A 17749-nucleotide genomic window follows, 5' to 3' on the forward strand; every position below is an offset into this window, starting at 1 on the left:
TATGCCAAAATGATACAATTATTTAATAAATCCCCTGGTTGATGCTTTGCAGGGTAATCCGATGCTGACATGGCAGAAGTGCAAACTGGCTGATATTGTCCATAAAGCATTTTGGTTTGAATATCTGGCTGGTGGAGAAGAGCTATATGCCTATAGATAGGGACAATATGGGAAGGTCTGTAAGAAAAGGGTTTAATAAGAAAAGGCAGAGAAAATAGTGCGTAAAATATGTCGTTACATGGCTCTATGGAATATTAAATTCTGATTGGTCAATTGTGGCATTCAACAGCTGTAAATCTTTGAAAAATAACCGCTAAACTTTAATTGTCTGTTGTTCCAGACAACCGATTCCCTACACAGCTGTGAAGATTTCATGTCACTTGTATAATTTTAGTCTCACTCTTCTCACATAAAAAAATTAAATTAAGAAATAATATTTCATGTCCATTTATTACTTAGCTTTGTGTTGGGGTCCTGATCAACCTGTGGGGAATTTACTTTGCAACATAACCAGCTGATGGTATTTAATGTTACTTAAGAGGGTTGACTCAATGTTAGACAGAACGCTGTTTCAAAATGAACAGCATTGCGATTAGAATCAAAACTGAAGTTTAAGTCATATGAGCGGTTTAAGGATTTACCATAATTTTCAGGCGTGCTACTGCTAATTTACCACAATTAATAAGCCCTTTAGTTTTTTATTGGTAAGTAATTTTATTTCAATCATGTCACTTGCACACAAGTAGTGTTTTTTTCAATCAAGCACACCTTAAACATTCCTAGCAAGGACAAACAACTGTCCCTTTGTTGTTTAAACAGACTTGGTTGAATGGTGTCTTGAACAGTTATGTGGTCTTGAAAGAATTATCTTCAATCAAGGGGTACACTCATTCATCAGGTGGCCACTGGGAATCCATAGAAAACGACTGCTCTAGACTTCAGTATTTGAGGGCGAATTGCACAAAACCTGTCAAGAAAATGTGCCAGTGAATAATGTGTTAAATTCTCCCAAAAATGATTTCACATTGCAAAAAATCTTAAATTGTCTTAAAACAAACTTAAAAATTGGAGTTTCATTTCGTTTCGATGCACTTCCGGTATCAGCTCCGCCAACACCCGGTTATATCCGAATACAGATACAAGCTTTGCTGCACACCCCTAGGTGACAGATTGTCAGTTTAGATTAACTGTGAGGCAATACATGATGGCTGCCAATTTGAGAAAGAAGATGTGCCAGATCTCTTGTTGGCGGGATGGGGTGGTTACCACAGTAACCAACAGGGAGGCCAAATGTCAAGGTGATCTGGAGTATCTGGATTATCAACAGCACAATTTTCCCCATCAAGGTTACAACACGGACCTCCACAGCTGCTCAAATACTCAACACAATTATGTGCAAGTGACAAGGGAGCTGCTCCCATGTCTTATAAGACATGTGGCTTAAAAATGGAATCCGCAACATAAACTTAGCCAGCAAATTTCCTTCCGCATATCATACATGGGAATGTGTCTTAGTAGGTCTCTCCACATTGACAAATTCAAATGGGCTTACAAAAGTTTATACAAGTGACAAATATTTATTGTAAATACTGATAAATTTAGCATTTACTTTGAAGAATGAATTGGGAATACAGGATTGTTTTAAATTTTTTTTAGCTCCATTTATTGAGTTGTCTGAATATCTGATATGGTTGACAGCCTATGTTGACAAATTAATCACATTTTGTGTATCAAATATGTATTAAATCAAGTTTCGATAAAATTTTTCTGGTTTTGCCAGCTACTAACAGGACCTTAAAATGAGGGGAAAATCCTAAACATTTCTTTTTTTTTATTATATACTATTTTTATTTTTTAGTGGTGAAGCTGCTAAAATTATAATATATACACGTGCAAACACACACATGCATGCACACACACAAAATATGTATGTACATGATGTGTCCACACAGTCACCCAAATCTGGTGATTTTCATACAGCTGTGTGGTCACGCTGAAACCATAGCAGGTGAAATATTGAAAGAAGACCTTCAGGGTGAAGGCCATGTTCATATTAACAGACTGTTTCAGAAATATGGCCTGAAGACAGGTGGTTGTAGGTTTAATGAGTGTCACAGTAATGCCATAATTATGATTAAATAAATAAAGTATATTTGTGCTAAAAACACTCTGATCATCAAACCATCTGAATAATATAAAAACTAAAGGCAGATAAAACTGTGGGACATGTTTTTGTCCCCTGTTTCAAGAATTAGTTTTCCAGCAATGTTCAGGACTGAAGTTTCCTGAGACAAATGAAACATTTGTCACAGTTTCCATCAAAACTGCAGCTGCATTTTTACTCTTTGATCACACAATAGGAAGCAGGCACCTTGCTTATGAAACAATTCCCCAATCAACTGTTTGAGGGTTCAAGTACAACACTCCCACAAATGAGAGGAAAAGATCCTTAAGAGGGCCTTTGAGAGAGGGGAGCAGTTGAGGTTTGACTGAGATCCAGCTGACAACTAGTGAGTTGCCGGATCTGAACAGTGGGCAGAGCTATTTAACTGTGTAAATGGCTGATTCATTCATTCAGAGAAGTCTGCCAGGGAAAGAGAAAAAGGAAATCCAATGTTGTGATGCTTTTTTGTAAGGGATATGTCATAAGGGATTGTGCTTTGTAGCAGAAAAAAATCTCTTTCTATTAGATTTATTTTTTTGCCCATGGAGACACGCAGGCTTCATAAATTTGATTTCAGCTTGTGGAAGTGATTTACAAAAGAAGTGCATCAAACTCCCATTGGGAGGAGGCTTAATTCCACTAACACTGCTTCACTGATTTTCAATGGGTTTTTGGAGTATACCCGCCTCCACAGGAGAGAACGAAACACTCTGACAAATATTTTCACTCTGAGTTGAAATATTTAATGTCAGAAATGGCAAGAAATTGGCAACATGACTGTCGTCTCCAAGGTGATCCCCAAAGGAGACAACAAGAGTGCAAGTACAAGACAATGTCTTATCCAAAATAATTTGTATTATTTTAGGGGGACTTGAAATATTTGATGCATAGCTTGGCACACAGCTCATTGATTTTACAGCAGTGTTACAAGTCAGAGACCAGACTGATATGTTGAAATGTAAATCAAATTTTAACCTAAAGATAAACAGAAAGTTTCCGGAAATGCAAAACAAAGAAACGTCATGGAGTAAAATGTATAAGTGACATTGAAGATTCTGAAACACTACTAGGTCACTAATCAAATAAGAACATTTGAGACAATGATCATCAGGATTTTAACAAACTTGTCCATGCAATCTGGAGTGCATGCTATCATTAAAGCAAAAGGAGTCCATAAAAATAGTAGTAAAATAAACTCTCTCTCAACATCTGAAATTTATTTTAATTTTTTAATGCATTTTTTCACTCAAATTGTTATGCTGATAGTACCATTTGATATTAAAATGCATACAATTAGATACATGCTAAGGATTTTTACTAGTGGTCTGAGTTCTAACCTTTACATAAATGCATCTTTGGTCAGTTGCATAAAACATTTTTAGACTAGTCTTACAAGTTAGTTTTCTAAAATTGTGGTCTTAACTTTTTCAGTCTGTTTCATAAAAATTTTGATTGGACTAATTTATGATAAAAATGTAAGACAGGAGACCCCTAGGCTAACTTTTGTTTAGAGTGTATGTTGCCATGGAATATAACTTTCAGCTAAGCCAGCGGGGGCTTCAGTTGAAGACTGAAAGGGGCTTCAAATGAGACTTTGTAGAAGACTTTGACTTCTACGATGGTAACAACATTTCTTGCATTTTTTATAATTTGGTTTAAAATCAATTAATTTGTTCATAAAATTGATTCAGAAGCATTGTATTCTTCTAATATGCAAATATTTTCAGTGAAGGAAAACTGTGAAAAGCACCTGCTGTCTGTCATTTCTTTAAGTCACCCAGTGTCTTACTTTACCCACAATACGAAATAGACTTATTAAAGACAACTGTGTGCTTGTTTTATGCAACAGGTTTTCTCTGGCATCTTTAGTAAGTCATACTAATTGTTAGATGACTTCTTAAGTTAATGGATATAATTATGCAACTGGCCCCTAATTTCCACTTTCAAAATAAATGTGTTTTGCTTTGTTACTACATTAATTACAATGTGTACTTTGCATATTACAGAAGAGGGATGTGTACCATTTAGATGCTAAATGTATGCAGTAAATTCAGATAATACAAATTATAATATGTGTGTTAACAAAACATATGCTATATAAGCAATCACATAGGTGTGTTAAAGTCATTTTTTATTTGTATAGTGCTTTTCACAACACGTATAATTTCAAAGCAGCTTTACAGGAAATCATGCATTTAAAAAAAACTGTGTGTCATCATTGTGTAGTTTAATTAAATATGATTGTAAATTGTGTATAAAAATAAGTAAATAATAATTGTATTTAGAATCCCTGTGAGAAAGCTGAAGGCGACTGTGGCAAGGGAACACAAAACTCCTTAAGATGTTGGTTATTAGAGAAAAATAATCTTGGGAGAAACCAGTCTCACTTTAGGGGCTAGTTCCCCTCTGGCTAAACGGCATGAATATATTGCCAATATTAGTTATCTATGTCATGGTTTAAAATAAGCAAACAAAGTAAGTGTTAAGGGTCAGTATTTATACAAAGACACTGAACCCCAAGTTGCTCCCAACGGCAGACTAGCGCCTTGCATGGCAGCTCTGCCGCCATTGGTGTGTGTATGAATGGGTGAATGAGACGCAGTGTTAAATACTTTGAATACCGCTTAGGTTAAAAAGGCCCTATATAAGTGCAGACCGTTTACCAAGTGCAGACCATTTGTTAGTTGGCTGATGAAGGCTTTTGTTGGCAATTAATTGAAAGTCTATGTCAGTGGTCAACCCTGTTCCTGGATAAAAGAATGAAAGGTAGGGAATTGAATTTTGCCTATGTGTCTATGTGCTGCCACAAACATTTAATAAGCATAAAATACATATTTTACTTTCTGCAGCGCACATATATTTGACAGACTAATATGCGCAGGATGGTAATTACCTCTCTAAAATGATTGGTTTAAACACAAGTCACTGCCATTCACTCTGTGGAGTAATTTACAGCTAGATGCAAGCTTACTATTTAGAGAAAATTTAAATAAAAAGATAACACAGTGTGTATATTTTTGCAGTCAGTGGGTGTGGGCACCTCTGCCTGCGTGCCTCAGAGCTTGTCATCAAAAAAACTGAGTTCATTGTTCATGCCCAAAGGGTTTTCAAGTGGGAGGGGGTCTCTAATCTAGATCATGCAGCCTTAAAGCCCAGGGCACTCCAGGGTAGTCAAGGGCCCCCTGGTAGCCAAGGGCCCATGGGCACTGGCCCCAATGGCCTGGTCGGTAATCCGTCCCTGATACTTTATGTCTTGAATAGGCTTCATTCAAGCTGTCAAACCACAAAAAAGCTTACTTGTAACTGAAAATACATTGTGTAGGCTATACACCTTTTTCCTGAATACAGAAGTTTTTCATAACTGACGCCTGTTTTCATATTTCGGTCTCCAGTGTTTACACTCACATCAGCATATATTCTTAGTATATAATCTGATGTTTAGCATACTAACTGTGTAAAAAAATGTAAATATGGCTCCATAGTGCTGATGCTTTAGAGAGCTGCAATGACAGTTTTTTGACAGTGCCTCACACGTCAAAGTTTAATGAGTGGGTGCATGACATGAGGCTATGAACTGAGGTGAGTAACGTTGAGATCATAACCTACTTCAAGTTGTTATGACAGCCAACTACTGCAAAAGTTGTGTCTGAACTAATTTATACTCCAACTAACAATTAAAATGGTTGTTGTTCTCTCTCTGGAAAGCTCGTATTGAGTTTTTATCTTGCTTCTTATGGAGACCGGACCCAATAAACAGTCCAGTGGTGATTAGAATCATCATGGCAGCACCCAGTGGTTAGTCAGACAAACTGTTGATATGAAACATCTGCAGTAATCATGAATCATCCAATCATGGCTAGAGTAAATAATCTATCTCCTTTGATAGCAATTTGAGTGAAATTTTATGGAAAACATGTTAGTTGTCTCCGCTGTGCTGCTGAAATTTGAGCAGCCTCCTGAGTCGTAGCTGGACTTTGTAAGGGTATTTGGTATGCTACATTTAGAACGGAAGCGTTAAAGTGCCCTCATTCTTACACCATTATATGTAAGGGAATTTAAGGTCTCGAAATATGTGAGATATGAAATAAATGAAACTGTCCTGATTGTACATTACTATGCAAGGCAATTTATAATGGAATCAGTCACATTTGACAACCATTATAATTTAGATAAATGACAATTAACTAGATTATTTGTCTGAATACAATTCTCCACCATTAAAATTGTAATCCGCTCACAATTTTTACTGTCAGGAATTAGCTTTAATAAGGGAATTATTATTATTTCACTAATTGGAGTGATATTATTCTCATGGCTTATTGAAAATAATTTTACAAATATTTAGGTACAGATTTGAAACTAAATCTTTTAGAAACAGGGATGAGATTATTTATCAAAATATACCACAGTCAAAATATCTTTGAATACAGACAAACTTTATTGCTATTCTAAACATAAATCTAATCTAACACATATATACATGAGACAGGTTGGTGAAGTGACAGAATGTGAAATAAATGATCAGTACAGTGAAAATGAACTTTATGGAGTCTGTTGACATTGCCTTAAGAACCATTTAACCTTATTTGAGTCTATATCGGTTTGCTATCGGATTACCCAAATTATTTAATTAATACGCCAGCACTTTGAGCAAAATATTGGAGATGTACTTGCGTGTCGTGGTGTTTCCTTGCGTTCTTTGTGTTGCTTGGTTCTTGGCTCTTTGTCGAAAGTTCGTTTCGTCAATGTTTTGGACCTCTGTAAGATCAGATATTGTCTGTATGAATGATGAAGTTGGCTTTGAAGTGAGGACTTCGAGTCCCGGGCTTCCTTGGTCCTCACATTTCATGGATCTCTGACGAGATCCAGAGAAGACCACAAGGGAAGAGTCAGAGCAAAGTCTGAGCAGTCAGAAGAGCAGAAGAAGACAAGCGAGAGAAGAGAGCGACATTCTTCCTGTTTGGAAACATTTGAACTGAAATTGGCCGCATCCCCAAAGGTGTCCTGTGCCAATCAGAAGTGATTTCAGAGTCACATGTCAACTGTGCTGTCTTTATCGACAGTTGATTTTATGGTCCTTTGTTTCATATTATTTTACAAAATACCTGCTCAAAATAGTGCATGTTTATATCTTGCAAATGGTACAAGAGGCATGACATTCGTTGTCATCAGCTTTCTCTGCATACGCCAGCAATAGTTTACATACTAAAGATGACATATTTCATGGATGTTATACGTGTAAGTAACAAAACATGAAAATCCCTGGTTACAATTCATACTGGCTAATTCCTTGTTTATACAACATGGATACAATTTTACACACATTTTAAAGAGGTACATCAGACTATAATCAAGTTACCACATTTCAAAGCAATTTTCAGAATTACCTAGCAATCGTGGATTTAAATGCATTCTGAACATTTTAGAATGTTAAATCGGTAAAGTACTGTGAATTTGTATAATATGTTCCTGGATTAAGATGAAATGTGTTAGTATTAAAGTCGTGCAAATCTGATGGTCTTTTGGAAACCTTTCAACGAAAAGTCTGCTTTAACTTTGTGTGGAAGTTCAGAAGGTCATGCTGAGTGGCCTTTCTGACCAATGGCCCTTTTTGCTTTAAATTAGGTTCTTTAGAGTGTTTTGACCATTTTATTGTCCAAAGACAGGCCTTCAGTAGGAAGTTTGTGCTTGGTCCATTAATTTATGATGTTGAGGAATTCCAGGATTAAAAAGGTTGGGGTTTTCCTAGATTCAAATCATTTTCAATTCTTCTGAATGTATACTACTACAACGTTGTGTGTACATTAAAAGAAAACTATTGTTTCCAATTTTGCTGTCAGATAGAAACACACATATAGACAGAGAGACAGTAGATAGATAGAAATGGAGATGGATAGAGGGAGAGAGAGAGAGAGAGAGAGAGAGAGAGAGAGAGAGAGAGCTTAAAGCAGATTGTGTGGGTTTGTTTACATATATACATTTTGAGAGTTGGAGTTTGAATTAACAAGCATTCTTTTGGCCCATTTGAAGATTTCGTCAATGCAAGTCTATGGGATTTATCTGATATTCAATCTTTCACTGTGCAAAAAAAAATTGTCTGATCAGTTTGGAAAAAGATACCACACTCTTCCAGAACAGTCTGAATGTCTATGCCAAGTTTGGTGGATGAAAGCTCTAGGAGGAGTTGGGGTCAGAAATCTTGGTCTTGGTTTAGGGATATTGAAAAAACCCTAAACATAGTTTTTTGAATAACTGTATTTTCGCTTCATCCAGCCAACATACTTCAACTAAAGGGATAGTTCACCAAAAATAAAAATCATATTGAACACAAAATTCGATGTTTGGCAAGAATGACCACCTCAGTCACCATTCACATTCACTGCATGAAAAAGAGACTCAGAAACTCAGAAAAGTCATACAGATTTGGAACAACATGAGGTTGAGAACATTACAATTTTTTGTGTAAACTATCCCTTTGATGGTAGTTTATAAACAACTAAAAAAGTTCTAGAGTTGTGGTTTGAAAGAGATGTCATTCATTTAGGAAACCTTGAAAGGAAAACTATTAAACATAGTTTAATACTGTGCTGTTGCTATGGATACAAGCATAAAGCCTTACGTGAGACTGAATTTCGGCCCACGAGAATCAACACTTTCTTGCAGTTATTTTTCATCCAACTCTTCACAACAAGAAGCCATCTATAAATCATAATATGCCAGATTTTCAATCCACATAAACATCATTATGCATTACTGCATAAACCATGAATCAGATGCCTTGTGTTACTTTGCTTCACAATGAAGAGACAGGAGTGATATGGTAAACCTTTACTCACCATGAGTCTTACAGTTTATAATAATATAGTTTTTAAATGCAGGCAGTCTAGAGCAGTGGCAAGAACATATGTAAATATACATTAATAGCATCTACCAACAGATTTGCAGTGGAACAATATAAATGACTATAAATGGGGCCTGGGTAGTTCAGCAAGTATTGACGCTGACTACCACCCCTGGAGTTGCGAGTTCAAATCCAGGGCGTGCTTAGTGACTCCAGCCGGGTCTCCTATGCCAAAAATTTGACCGTTTGCTAGGGAGGGTAGAGTCACATGGGGTAACCTCCTCGTGGTCGCGATTAGGGGTTGTCGCTCTCAATGGGGCACGTGGTAAATTGTGCATGGATCGTGGAGGGTTGCATGAGCCTCCACATGCTGTGAGTCTCAATGGTGCACAAAGAGCCACGTGAAAAGATGCACGGATTGACTGTCTCAGAAGCGGAGGCAACTGAGGCTTGTCCTCCGCCACCCAGATTGAGGTGAGTAACCACGCCACCACAAGGAACTACTAAGTATTGGGAATTGGCCATTCCAAATTGGGAGAAAAGGGGATACAAAAAAACAGGTAAAATAAATGACAAACATAGTGTGAATCTAAACTGAGAGGAAATGACACGAGAGGGATGGGTGTGAGATATTCAGTGCAAGAGACATTTAGTTGCATTTTGTTTCTTTACCTGTAGTTCAATTATAATTTTAGTCAAGGTTTCCTGCACCAAAGATAGTCAAACCTTAGTTTTACATGATCATTACCCTCTCTCTCTCTCTCTCTCACACACTTAGAATTAAACTGTCTGTTTTCGCTGCTGTATTTTTTAGACTTCCATATAGTAATCTCTTTTATTATTGGTTAACGTTCACATCCAGTTTACACTTTAATGCATGTATGATTTTATTTTTAACTAAATTGTGCTAGCCAGAATCCAGAGACTCCTAATTTACCTAAACATCTTAAGGAGTTTTTTCCTTGACATTTTTGCCTTAGGGGTTCTTCATTTTCACTTCTTTGATACATTTTCTTTCTATGAAATGGGCCCTTTAAGAAAAGAACATGCCCAATGTGAACACACACACTCACCTCAGGCAGCCGGTGGCATTGCGAAGGACTTGGGAAGTGTGGATTTGCAGTTTGTGGTCCTCCTGGTGTGGGGAGACATCCCAGGTGGAATGGGGTATAATCACTGTGTTGGTCAAAACCGCTAGAGCATCCTGGATGATTGGCATCTTCAGAGCATCACATGATGACAGGTTCCACAACACACCTACACAGGAAAAACCATGGATGCAACATTTACTATAGTGAATCAAGGCACAGATGGAGAGAATACTTCCTCTTCATAAGGGTATGTGTACTGCCAGAGTCAGTATTAAAGTGTATTCATTATAAAGAGCAAATTCCTAATTGGCAAAGAAAGTGACTTTTCATATTGCTCTAAAATGTGCATGCTCATTAGTTGGACCAACCTGAAACATTTTCTAAAAAGTTTCCATGATTTGAGCTAAAGAAGCTTAATTTTGTCACACCAATTTACAGGGCTGGTTAAAAATAGCGGTTTTCTGATTAATCACTATCTCCACTTGAATAATTGCAATATACATTTGGTAAATCCCAAGATCAATCATTTTCTTTTATTTAGAAGTTTACTTCAGTTTTGTTTGTTAAATAAACAGCATTTGAACAGCATAGTTTGGGGCCATATTGTTAATAAAAAAAAATACATAAATATATATATATATATATATATATATATATATATATATATATATATATATATATATATATATATATATATATATATATATATATATATATATATATATATCGTAATGTACGGTTAGAAGGTTCTCTGTATTATTTAGAGCATTAGATGTGAAAAATGTTTTTTAATATGTAAGCGAAATGGACATTATACTAAATCAAATATGCCCCTGATTCATCGCAATTAAAAGAAACTGTATCAAAATTGGAACAAAATTGAGAGCTTGTGAATCAAAAATTAATCAAATCTGTAAATCCAGCTATACCATATTGTCAAATTTGGAATTTAAGTAATTTAAACATAAGCAAAGTTTTCTTTTCCCATTCAAGTTGAAATCTTCCCAGGTTCCTTGCCAAGTTAGCCACCAAGTCAAGTCAACCTTTATTTATAGAGCACATTTAAAAACAACAGAAGTTGCCCCAAAGTGCTTTACAGATCAAACAGACTGATTTAAAGTTAAAAATAAAACATTTAAATACAACATGTATTAATCAACTTCAACCTATTCAATGATCTATTAAAAAGCCACAGAATAAAAATAAGTTTTTAAAGAAGATTTAAATATGGCTATTGGTGAAGCTGACCTCACATGGAAAGGGAGATTTTTCCATAGATTAAGACATATCACAGAAAAGGCACGTTCCTTAGATCCTTAGATCTATAGCGGCAACGAGGAACACTCAATAGAAGTTGATCAGAAGACCTGAGTGCTCTGGTGGGGGAGTAGGGGTGCAGAGGGTCACTGATATATTGGGGCACAAGATAGTGCCTTGTAGACAAAAATCTGAATTTTTAAATCAAATTTCACTGGAAGCCAGAGTAGAGATGCTAAAACCGGGGAAATGTGATCCCTCTTTCTTGACACTGTTAAAAGCCTAGCTGCTGCGTTTTGAACAAGCTGAAGGTGGGATAATGCAGTTTGGGGCAGACCAATGTACAGTGAGTTGCAATATTCTAACCTTGATGAAATAAGTGAGTGGATCACAATTTCCAAGTCTTTATGGGAAATAAGATGTTTTATTTTAGCAAAAGCTACCCTTGACACAGCACTGATCTGCTTATTGAAAATTAATGATGAGTCTAAAATCACTCCAAGAATTCTCACATGATCTTGTATGTTCGACAACAGTGGAACTAACTGGACAACCAGACCAGGTAAGGAGGACATGGAGGAACCTAAAATCAGAACTTCGGTTTTGCTTTCATTTAATTGTAAGAAATTGCTTGCCAGACAAATGTTTAATATCTTTGAAGCAATTTAGGGCATTCTCAGATGAACAATTCTTGTCTACACTCACTGGGAAATAAAACTGGGAATCGTCAGCTTAACATTGATAAGATATTATGTACTTATTAAAAATAGAGCTCAGAGGAGCATATAGAGTGAAAATAACAAGGGTCCTAAGATTGACCCTTGAGGGACACTGTAATTGAGCCGAGGTAGAATAAAAATTACCTAAATTCACAGAGAACATCCTTTCTTTTAAATAGGAGGAAAACCACTGGAGGGTCATCCCCTGAATGCCAACCATTCTAGACGATTGAGGAGAATATTATGGTTGATTGTGTCGAACGCGGCACTGAGATCTAATAAAACTAAGACGACAGGTGAACCTGAATCCATGGAGAGTAAAATATCATTAGTGACCTGCAGATTGCAGATTCGACATGCAGATTCGGTGCTGTGCAAGTGTCTGAAACCAGACTGAAATGTATCGAAAATGTTAAATGTATTAAGATAGGAGTAGAGCTGCGAATAAACAACTCTCTCCAAAATATTAGAAATAAAAGGCAGTTTGGAGATTGGTCTGTAATTTTTGTGTATTGCTGGATTCAAAGAAGGTTTATTTAACAAAGTAAAGTATGTAGAATTGCATGTTTAAAAGTACTTGGAACAACTCCACTTGATAATGAGCTGTTAATTATAGCTGTCACACTGGAACTGATAATCATGAAAACTTCTTTAGGAAGGCGTGGAGAAAGAATATCCAGCTTGTAACTGGAACACTTCATTTTGGAGAATACATCTGCTAACTGTTCTGATGTAACTGGTTGAAAGTGAGTCAGGGAGCTGGACGGGAAAGGTATTAGTGGTTGATCAAATTGTGAAAGAAGTGTAAAAAAAATTCACAGTTCTCTTGGGTGGCATCTAGAAAAGCATTTTTAAATGGGTTCAAAACAGAATCAATTGTTTTGAACCAAACTTTTGGTGGATTTGCGTTATCAGAGATTAATGTAGAGAAATCCTTTACAGCTCTCTGAAAGTTTACTAAACACTCCTTTAAAATATCATAAGAGACCTGAAGCTTGTCTCTTTTCCAGTTGTGCTCAGCTTTTCTGCACTCTTGTCTGAGAGCGTGGGTGACGTCATTTATCCAAGGCTGATAAACACATTTAACTCTCCTTGGCTTGAGCGGAGTGATGTTATCAAGTGCAAAAGTACAATATTTATTAAAAGCTTCAACCAATGATTCAGTGTCGAGTCCAGCTAAGACATCATCTGTTAAATGCATTAGATAAAATTCTGAAAATATTAGCAGTAGATGAGTGAATGGACCGGGAGTGGCGTAAGGGCTGAGAAAAAGTAGGCAGAGGACAAGTAGATACAGGCACAAACATTATTGTATAATGGACAGAAATACCAATATCTAAGACCTCTAAGTTGGACACAGAAAGACCATATGATAACACCAGATCTAATGTATGACCAATATTCTGAGTAGGACCAGTGACATGTCGTACAAAATTTAAAGACTGAGGGAGATACATTCATTTACCAGCTGAATGTGGCATAGTTGAAAATTAAAATCCCCAAGAATCAGAAGTCTATCACCACGTGACACCACTCCAGTGAGAAAGTCAGAAAATGTATGGATGAAGTCCTTATTCAATTTAGGATGTATGTCCAGAAGTGCACAGAAGGCAGGACCCAAGATGTCAATCTTTAACAATTGGACCTCAAAACTGGAATATATGACCCTAGGCAGCATTCTGCATTTAAAAGAGTTTTTAAAAACAGTGGCAATGCCACCTACTCATTCTGAAGTCTGTGGGGAATTAAAAAACATTGAAAAGTACCCGGAGAGCAGCGGCACACAAACACCCCAGAGTTCACTCTACCGGAAGAAGTGAACTGACTTGCCTCAAAGAGACTTTGGTACTGCATAAGAAAAAACTTTTCTTTCATTACTCTTTCAAAGGAGTAAAACATGCATAAAACATTGTTGATTCAGTGGTTGAGTTAGCTTGAGACACGGTTTAACAATATTTCACACAGACTCAGAGACCCACAGAAATGTAGTGCTGAACACATCAGGATAAAAACATTCTGTAATTTGACAGGTACTGTAGATCATGCAGTCTCACATTATACAACAGCATTTTACAAACTACACTGTGGAGTAGAAACCATTCTTGCTGAAACATCATATTTGCCTGAGACAGTAATTTGATAAACAAATAGAAACCAAACAACAAAGAATAATGGGGAATCATTAGTCCTTTAATTTTTGTTTAGGGGTGGTTAATGACAGAAGAATAAACGATCGAAATGCTTTTCGATCTCTAAAATACTGAATATTCATATTTTTTTTAGCATAATAAGCTATGTTGGATAGCATGTATAGCATGTATAGCAAGGGAAAGCAGATTTATTTGCATATATTTTCAAGCGCCTGCATGGGAGGTCAATACTTCTTGCTTAATATTTCACATTAAGGCAGTGAAGTCCTAAGCTATGGGTGGCCATCCACTCCAGCATACAGTGATATAACAGTCAGATGGCTAAGCAGCTGTCTCCTTTAAGACTGGTGAGAAAAGCCACTGCTTGTTTGGAGATTCATTTGGCTTTGACAGCAAACCATGCACCTAATTAGAATTTCAAACATGCTAATTACTGCTCCTCTTCCTCCAGACCCAAAGACAAATTTCATAAAATTCAAAGAAGAATGAATAATAAACAAACATTAATTAAACATCTCATGATAGCTAGACTGCTGGGATGTCACAATCGTCAACCAGTTATTTCCAAACAATCTAAAAACCAAATAAAGTTCAGTTGTTTCCTTGGTGTTGACACAGAAGGCTTGATCAGGTAGTAAGCAAAGGAAACTTGAGGCCTGTAGGTCTATTCAATACAGCATGCAACTAAATCACACAAGACTGATTTGGAAAGAAATACTAGCAAACTGTTCGATACAACACGTGTAAGGCAGAGTGGGGTAAGTTGCACCACTTTTTCCAAAAATCTTTCTGCTGCTTTACAGTTACAAACCGATAAAAGAATATACAGGTGAAATACAACACTTTTTTAAATCAGCTACAAAGAACAAGGACACATTTCATGCTACAACAACAAGAAACTCTTATTAAGGTTGTAGGAGGTCAACTTAAGAGCAATCAACTCTAGCACATCCAGCAAAGGAGAAATAAACAATTTAGCCATGCTAGCGTGGCGGCTAATTATCCTCACCTGCTCATCAATACCTCACTTGAGAGAGCTCACTGTCTGGGGTGCTAATTTAGTCTGACAGATGCTACTGTATTTCAGAGAGTATACATCTAATTTCCATGTACACCTCCAGAACATTCTGCTTTCTAACAGATGCAAAGAGAGAAATTTTGTTTTTTTTTGCCTCTACAAGACCAGAATTATATGCACTTTTGGGTGGTGCCAAAAGTGTTGAAATGGTGCCGTAATCAGACAAGGTTTTAAAGAAGAACATAAGATAGAGGTTTTAATGAGTAAAACATACCTGCCTGACCAAAAACTTAAATCTAAACCTAACCAATTGTGTCCTTAAAGCAAACGAGGTTATCAAAACAGACATTTTTACCCTTAACCAACACCTAAACCTTGTGTAAATGTAGGTGGGTCTGTAAAACCAGCATTAAACGTTACCATTTACAAATGATGCGTTAGAGTAAAAGTGTTTCAATATCATACATTGCAGTGTGTGAGTATAGAGCAAAACATATTTTGTGTTCATAAAGTCATAATGATATATTTTCCTTCTGATTTGTATGAAATTGAATAAAATGCACAGTTGTTGTGGCGCCTCTAGTGTTAATATCACCAGAAAACTGCGGCAAAACTTAGAATGCATCAAATAAAATCCAGTTTGAAAAAAATGATTTAGAGTTAAGCTCATTCTATGAGACAAAGTTGGAATAACAACATACATTTTCGTCTGTTCCTCACACAATGCTATATAGTTTAGAAGACTTGGAAAATAGACCATGAGTCATGTGTACTACTTGTATTATCCTTTTTGTGTGTTTTTGTCCTTTTTGTAGTATGGCAGATTTGGTCACTCATTGTGTGGAAAGAGCTGAGTGGAGATTCTTCAAAACATTCTACTTGTGTGCTCCGCAGAAAGAAAATACAGCATACAGGTTTGAACGACATGAGGTTGACTAAAAAATTACAGACTTTCATGTTTGGATGAACTATTCCTTTAAAAAAGTGCAATTACTTATGGTAATGAATTAAATGGATAGTTTGACCAAAAATGAAAATTCTCTAATCATTTACTTACCCTCATGCCATCCCAGATATGTATGACTTTCTTTCTTCAGCAGGACACAAATGAAGATTTTTAGAGGAATATCTCAGCTCTGTAGGTCCATAAAACACAAGAGAATGATAGCCCAATTTTTATGGGATTTTTGGAACTACAAAGGTCTGATCATTATTCACCACTTGCAATGTATGGACTACAGAGCTGATATATTTTTCTAAAATTATTTGTTTGTGTTCAGCAGAAGAAAGTTATACCCATCTGGGACCAAGTGCAACCAACTTTTTTGTGAAGGTTGGTACATTAAATTGATAATTGAGATTCAGAAGGAAAGAGCAAGTGAGAGACAGAAAGAGAAAAAATAATGATAGGACAGAAATGGCATTCAAACATCCCTATAAGTATATATGCCAAAGTTTGGTGTAATCTCAATTCCTGCTGTGCTGAATGAATGACCTCACTTTAAAGCTTGATATTAGCTAATGTCAGAATGAAGGACAAACTCTAAAAACAGCAATGATGATGAATCTAAGAGCACGTATGAAACCCTATAAACTGGAGGCAACCTTAGACTTCTATGTGTCCAGACACCCAACCATCTTTCCACTGTCAAGTTTTTTACGTAAGACTCACAAAATGAGTCAGACCAAACATTTCCTTTTCTTCATGTACCTTTTTTTTTTGCCCAATTTTCTCTCTCTTTCTCTTCCTTCTTTAGGAACTAAGCACATCATGAGTCAGTACGACGAGGTGGCAGCTGAATGGTTGATGACGTTGACCTTGCCTGCTTTTTTTCTCTCTAGCACACACATGCACGCATGCTTGTTTTCATGTTTTATGCGGACTATCCATAGACATAATGGTTTTTATACTGTACAAACTATATATTCAATCCCCTAACCCTACCCTTACCCCTAACCTTCACAGAACATTTTCTGCATTTTTAAATGTTCAAAAAATTTTATTTAGTAGACAAAATGTCCCCACAAGGTCAAAAATGTTGGGTTTTACCATCCTTATGGGGACATTTGTTACCCACAAAGTGTTACACACACACACACACACACACACACTCACTCACTCACTCACTCACTCACTCACTAGGTGTGAGCCCTTAATTCCAGAGCCCGGGAGAATTGTCTGGAGCTGATTGCAAGTGCTGGTGAAAAAGTGTTCATTGCGCTTGTACAGATGAGCCCCCCACCTCTTTACTACAAGCTGTAGATGGGTAATGTAAGACATTTAGTATTTGTAAAACAGGGTGGTCATGCCTAATGGAGCAGGTAGATTATGCAAATATTAACATTTACAGCACAGAGGTTATTAGTAATAATCCACCTAGGAGAGAAATGGGATTCACAACCTGAGCTCAAAAATTCCTTTGTTGGAATGTTATTATAACAACAGCACACATGCAGTAAAAATATGAATATGAACCTCTTTTAAAATCATCAAGATTTTAGTTTAAAA

At 36.5% G+C, this 17749-nt stretch overlaps 1 protein-coding gene across 2 annotated transcripts in view; it reads right to left on the bottom strand.

Annotated features, from left to right (window-relative positions):
- The window catches only part of LOC127634829 (catenin delta-2-like), a 422761-nt gene that overhangs the window by 76518 nt on the left and 328494 nt on the right, over positions 1-17749 (bottom strand). For both annotated transcript variants that reach the window (XM_052114524.1, XM_052114525.1), the window contains one exon: positions 10079-10262. In XM_052114524.1, coding sequence (XP_051970484.1) covers positions 10079-10262 — 184 coding nt within the window. The remainder of the gene's footprint in view (positions 1-10078; positions 10263-17749) is intronic.

This window comes from Xyrauchen texanus, chromosome 42, assembly GCF_025860055.1.
Source record: "Xyrauchen texanus isolate HMW12.3.18 chromosome 42, RBS_HiC_50CHRs, whole genome shotgun sequence".
In the NCBI taxonomy this organism is placed as follows: Eukaryota; Metazoa; Chordata; class Actinopteri; order Cypriniformes; family Catostomidae; genus Xyrauchen; species Xyrauchen texanus.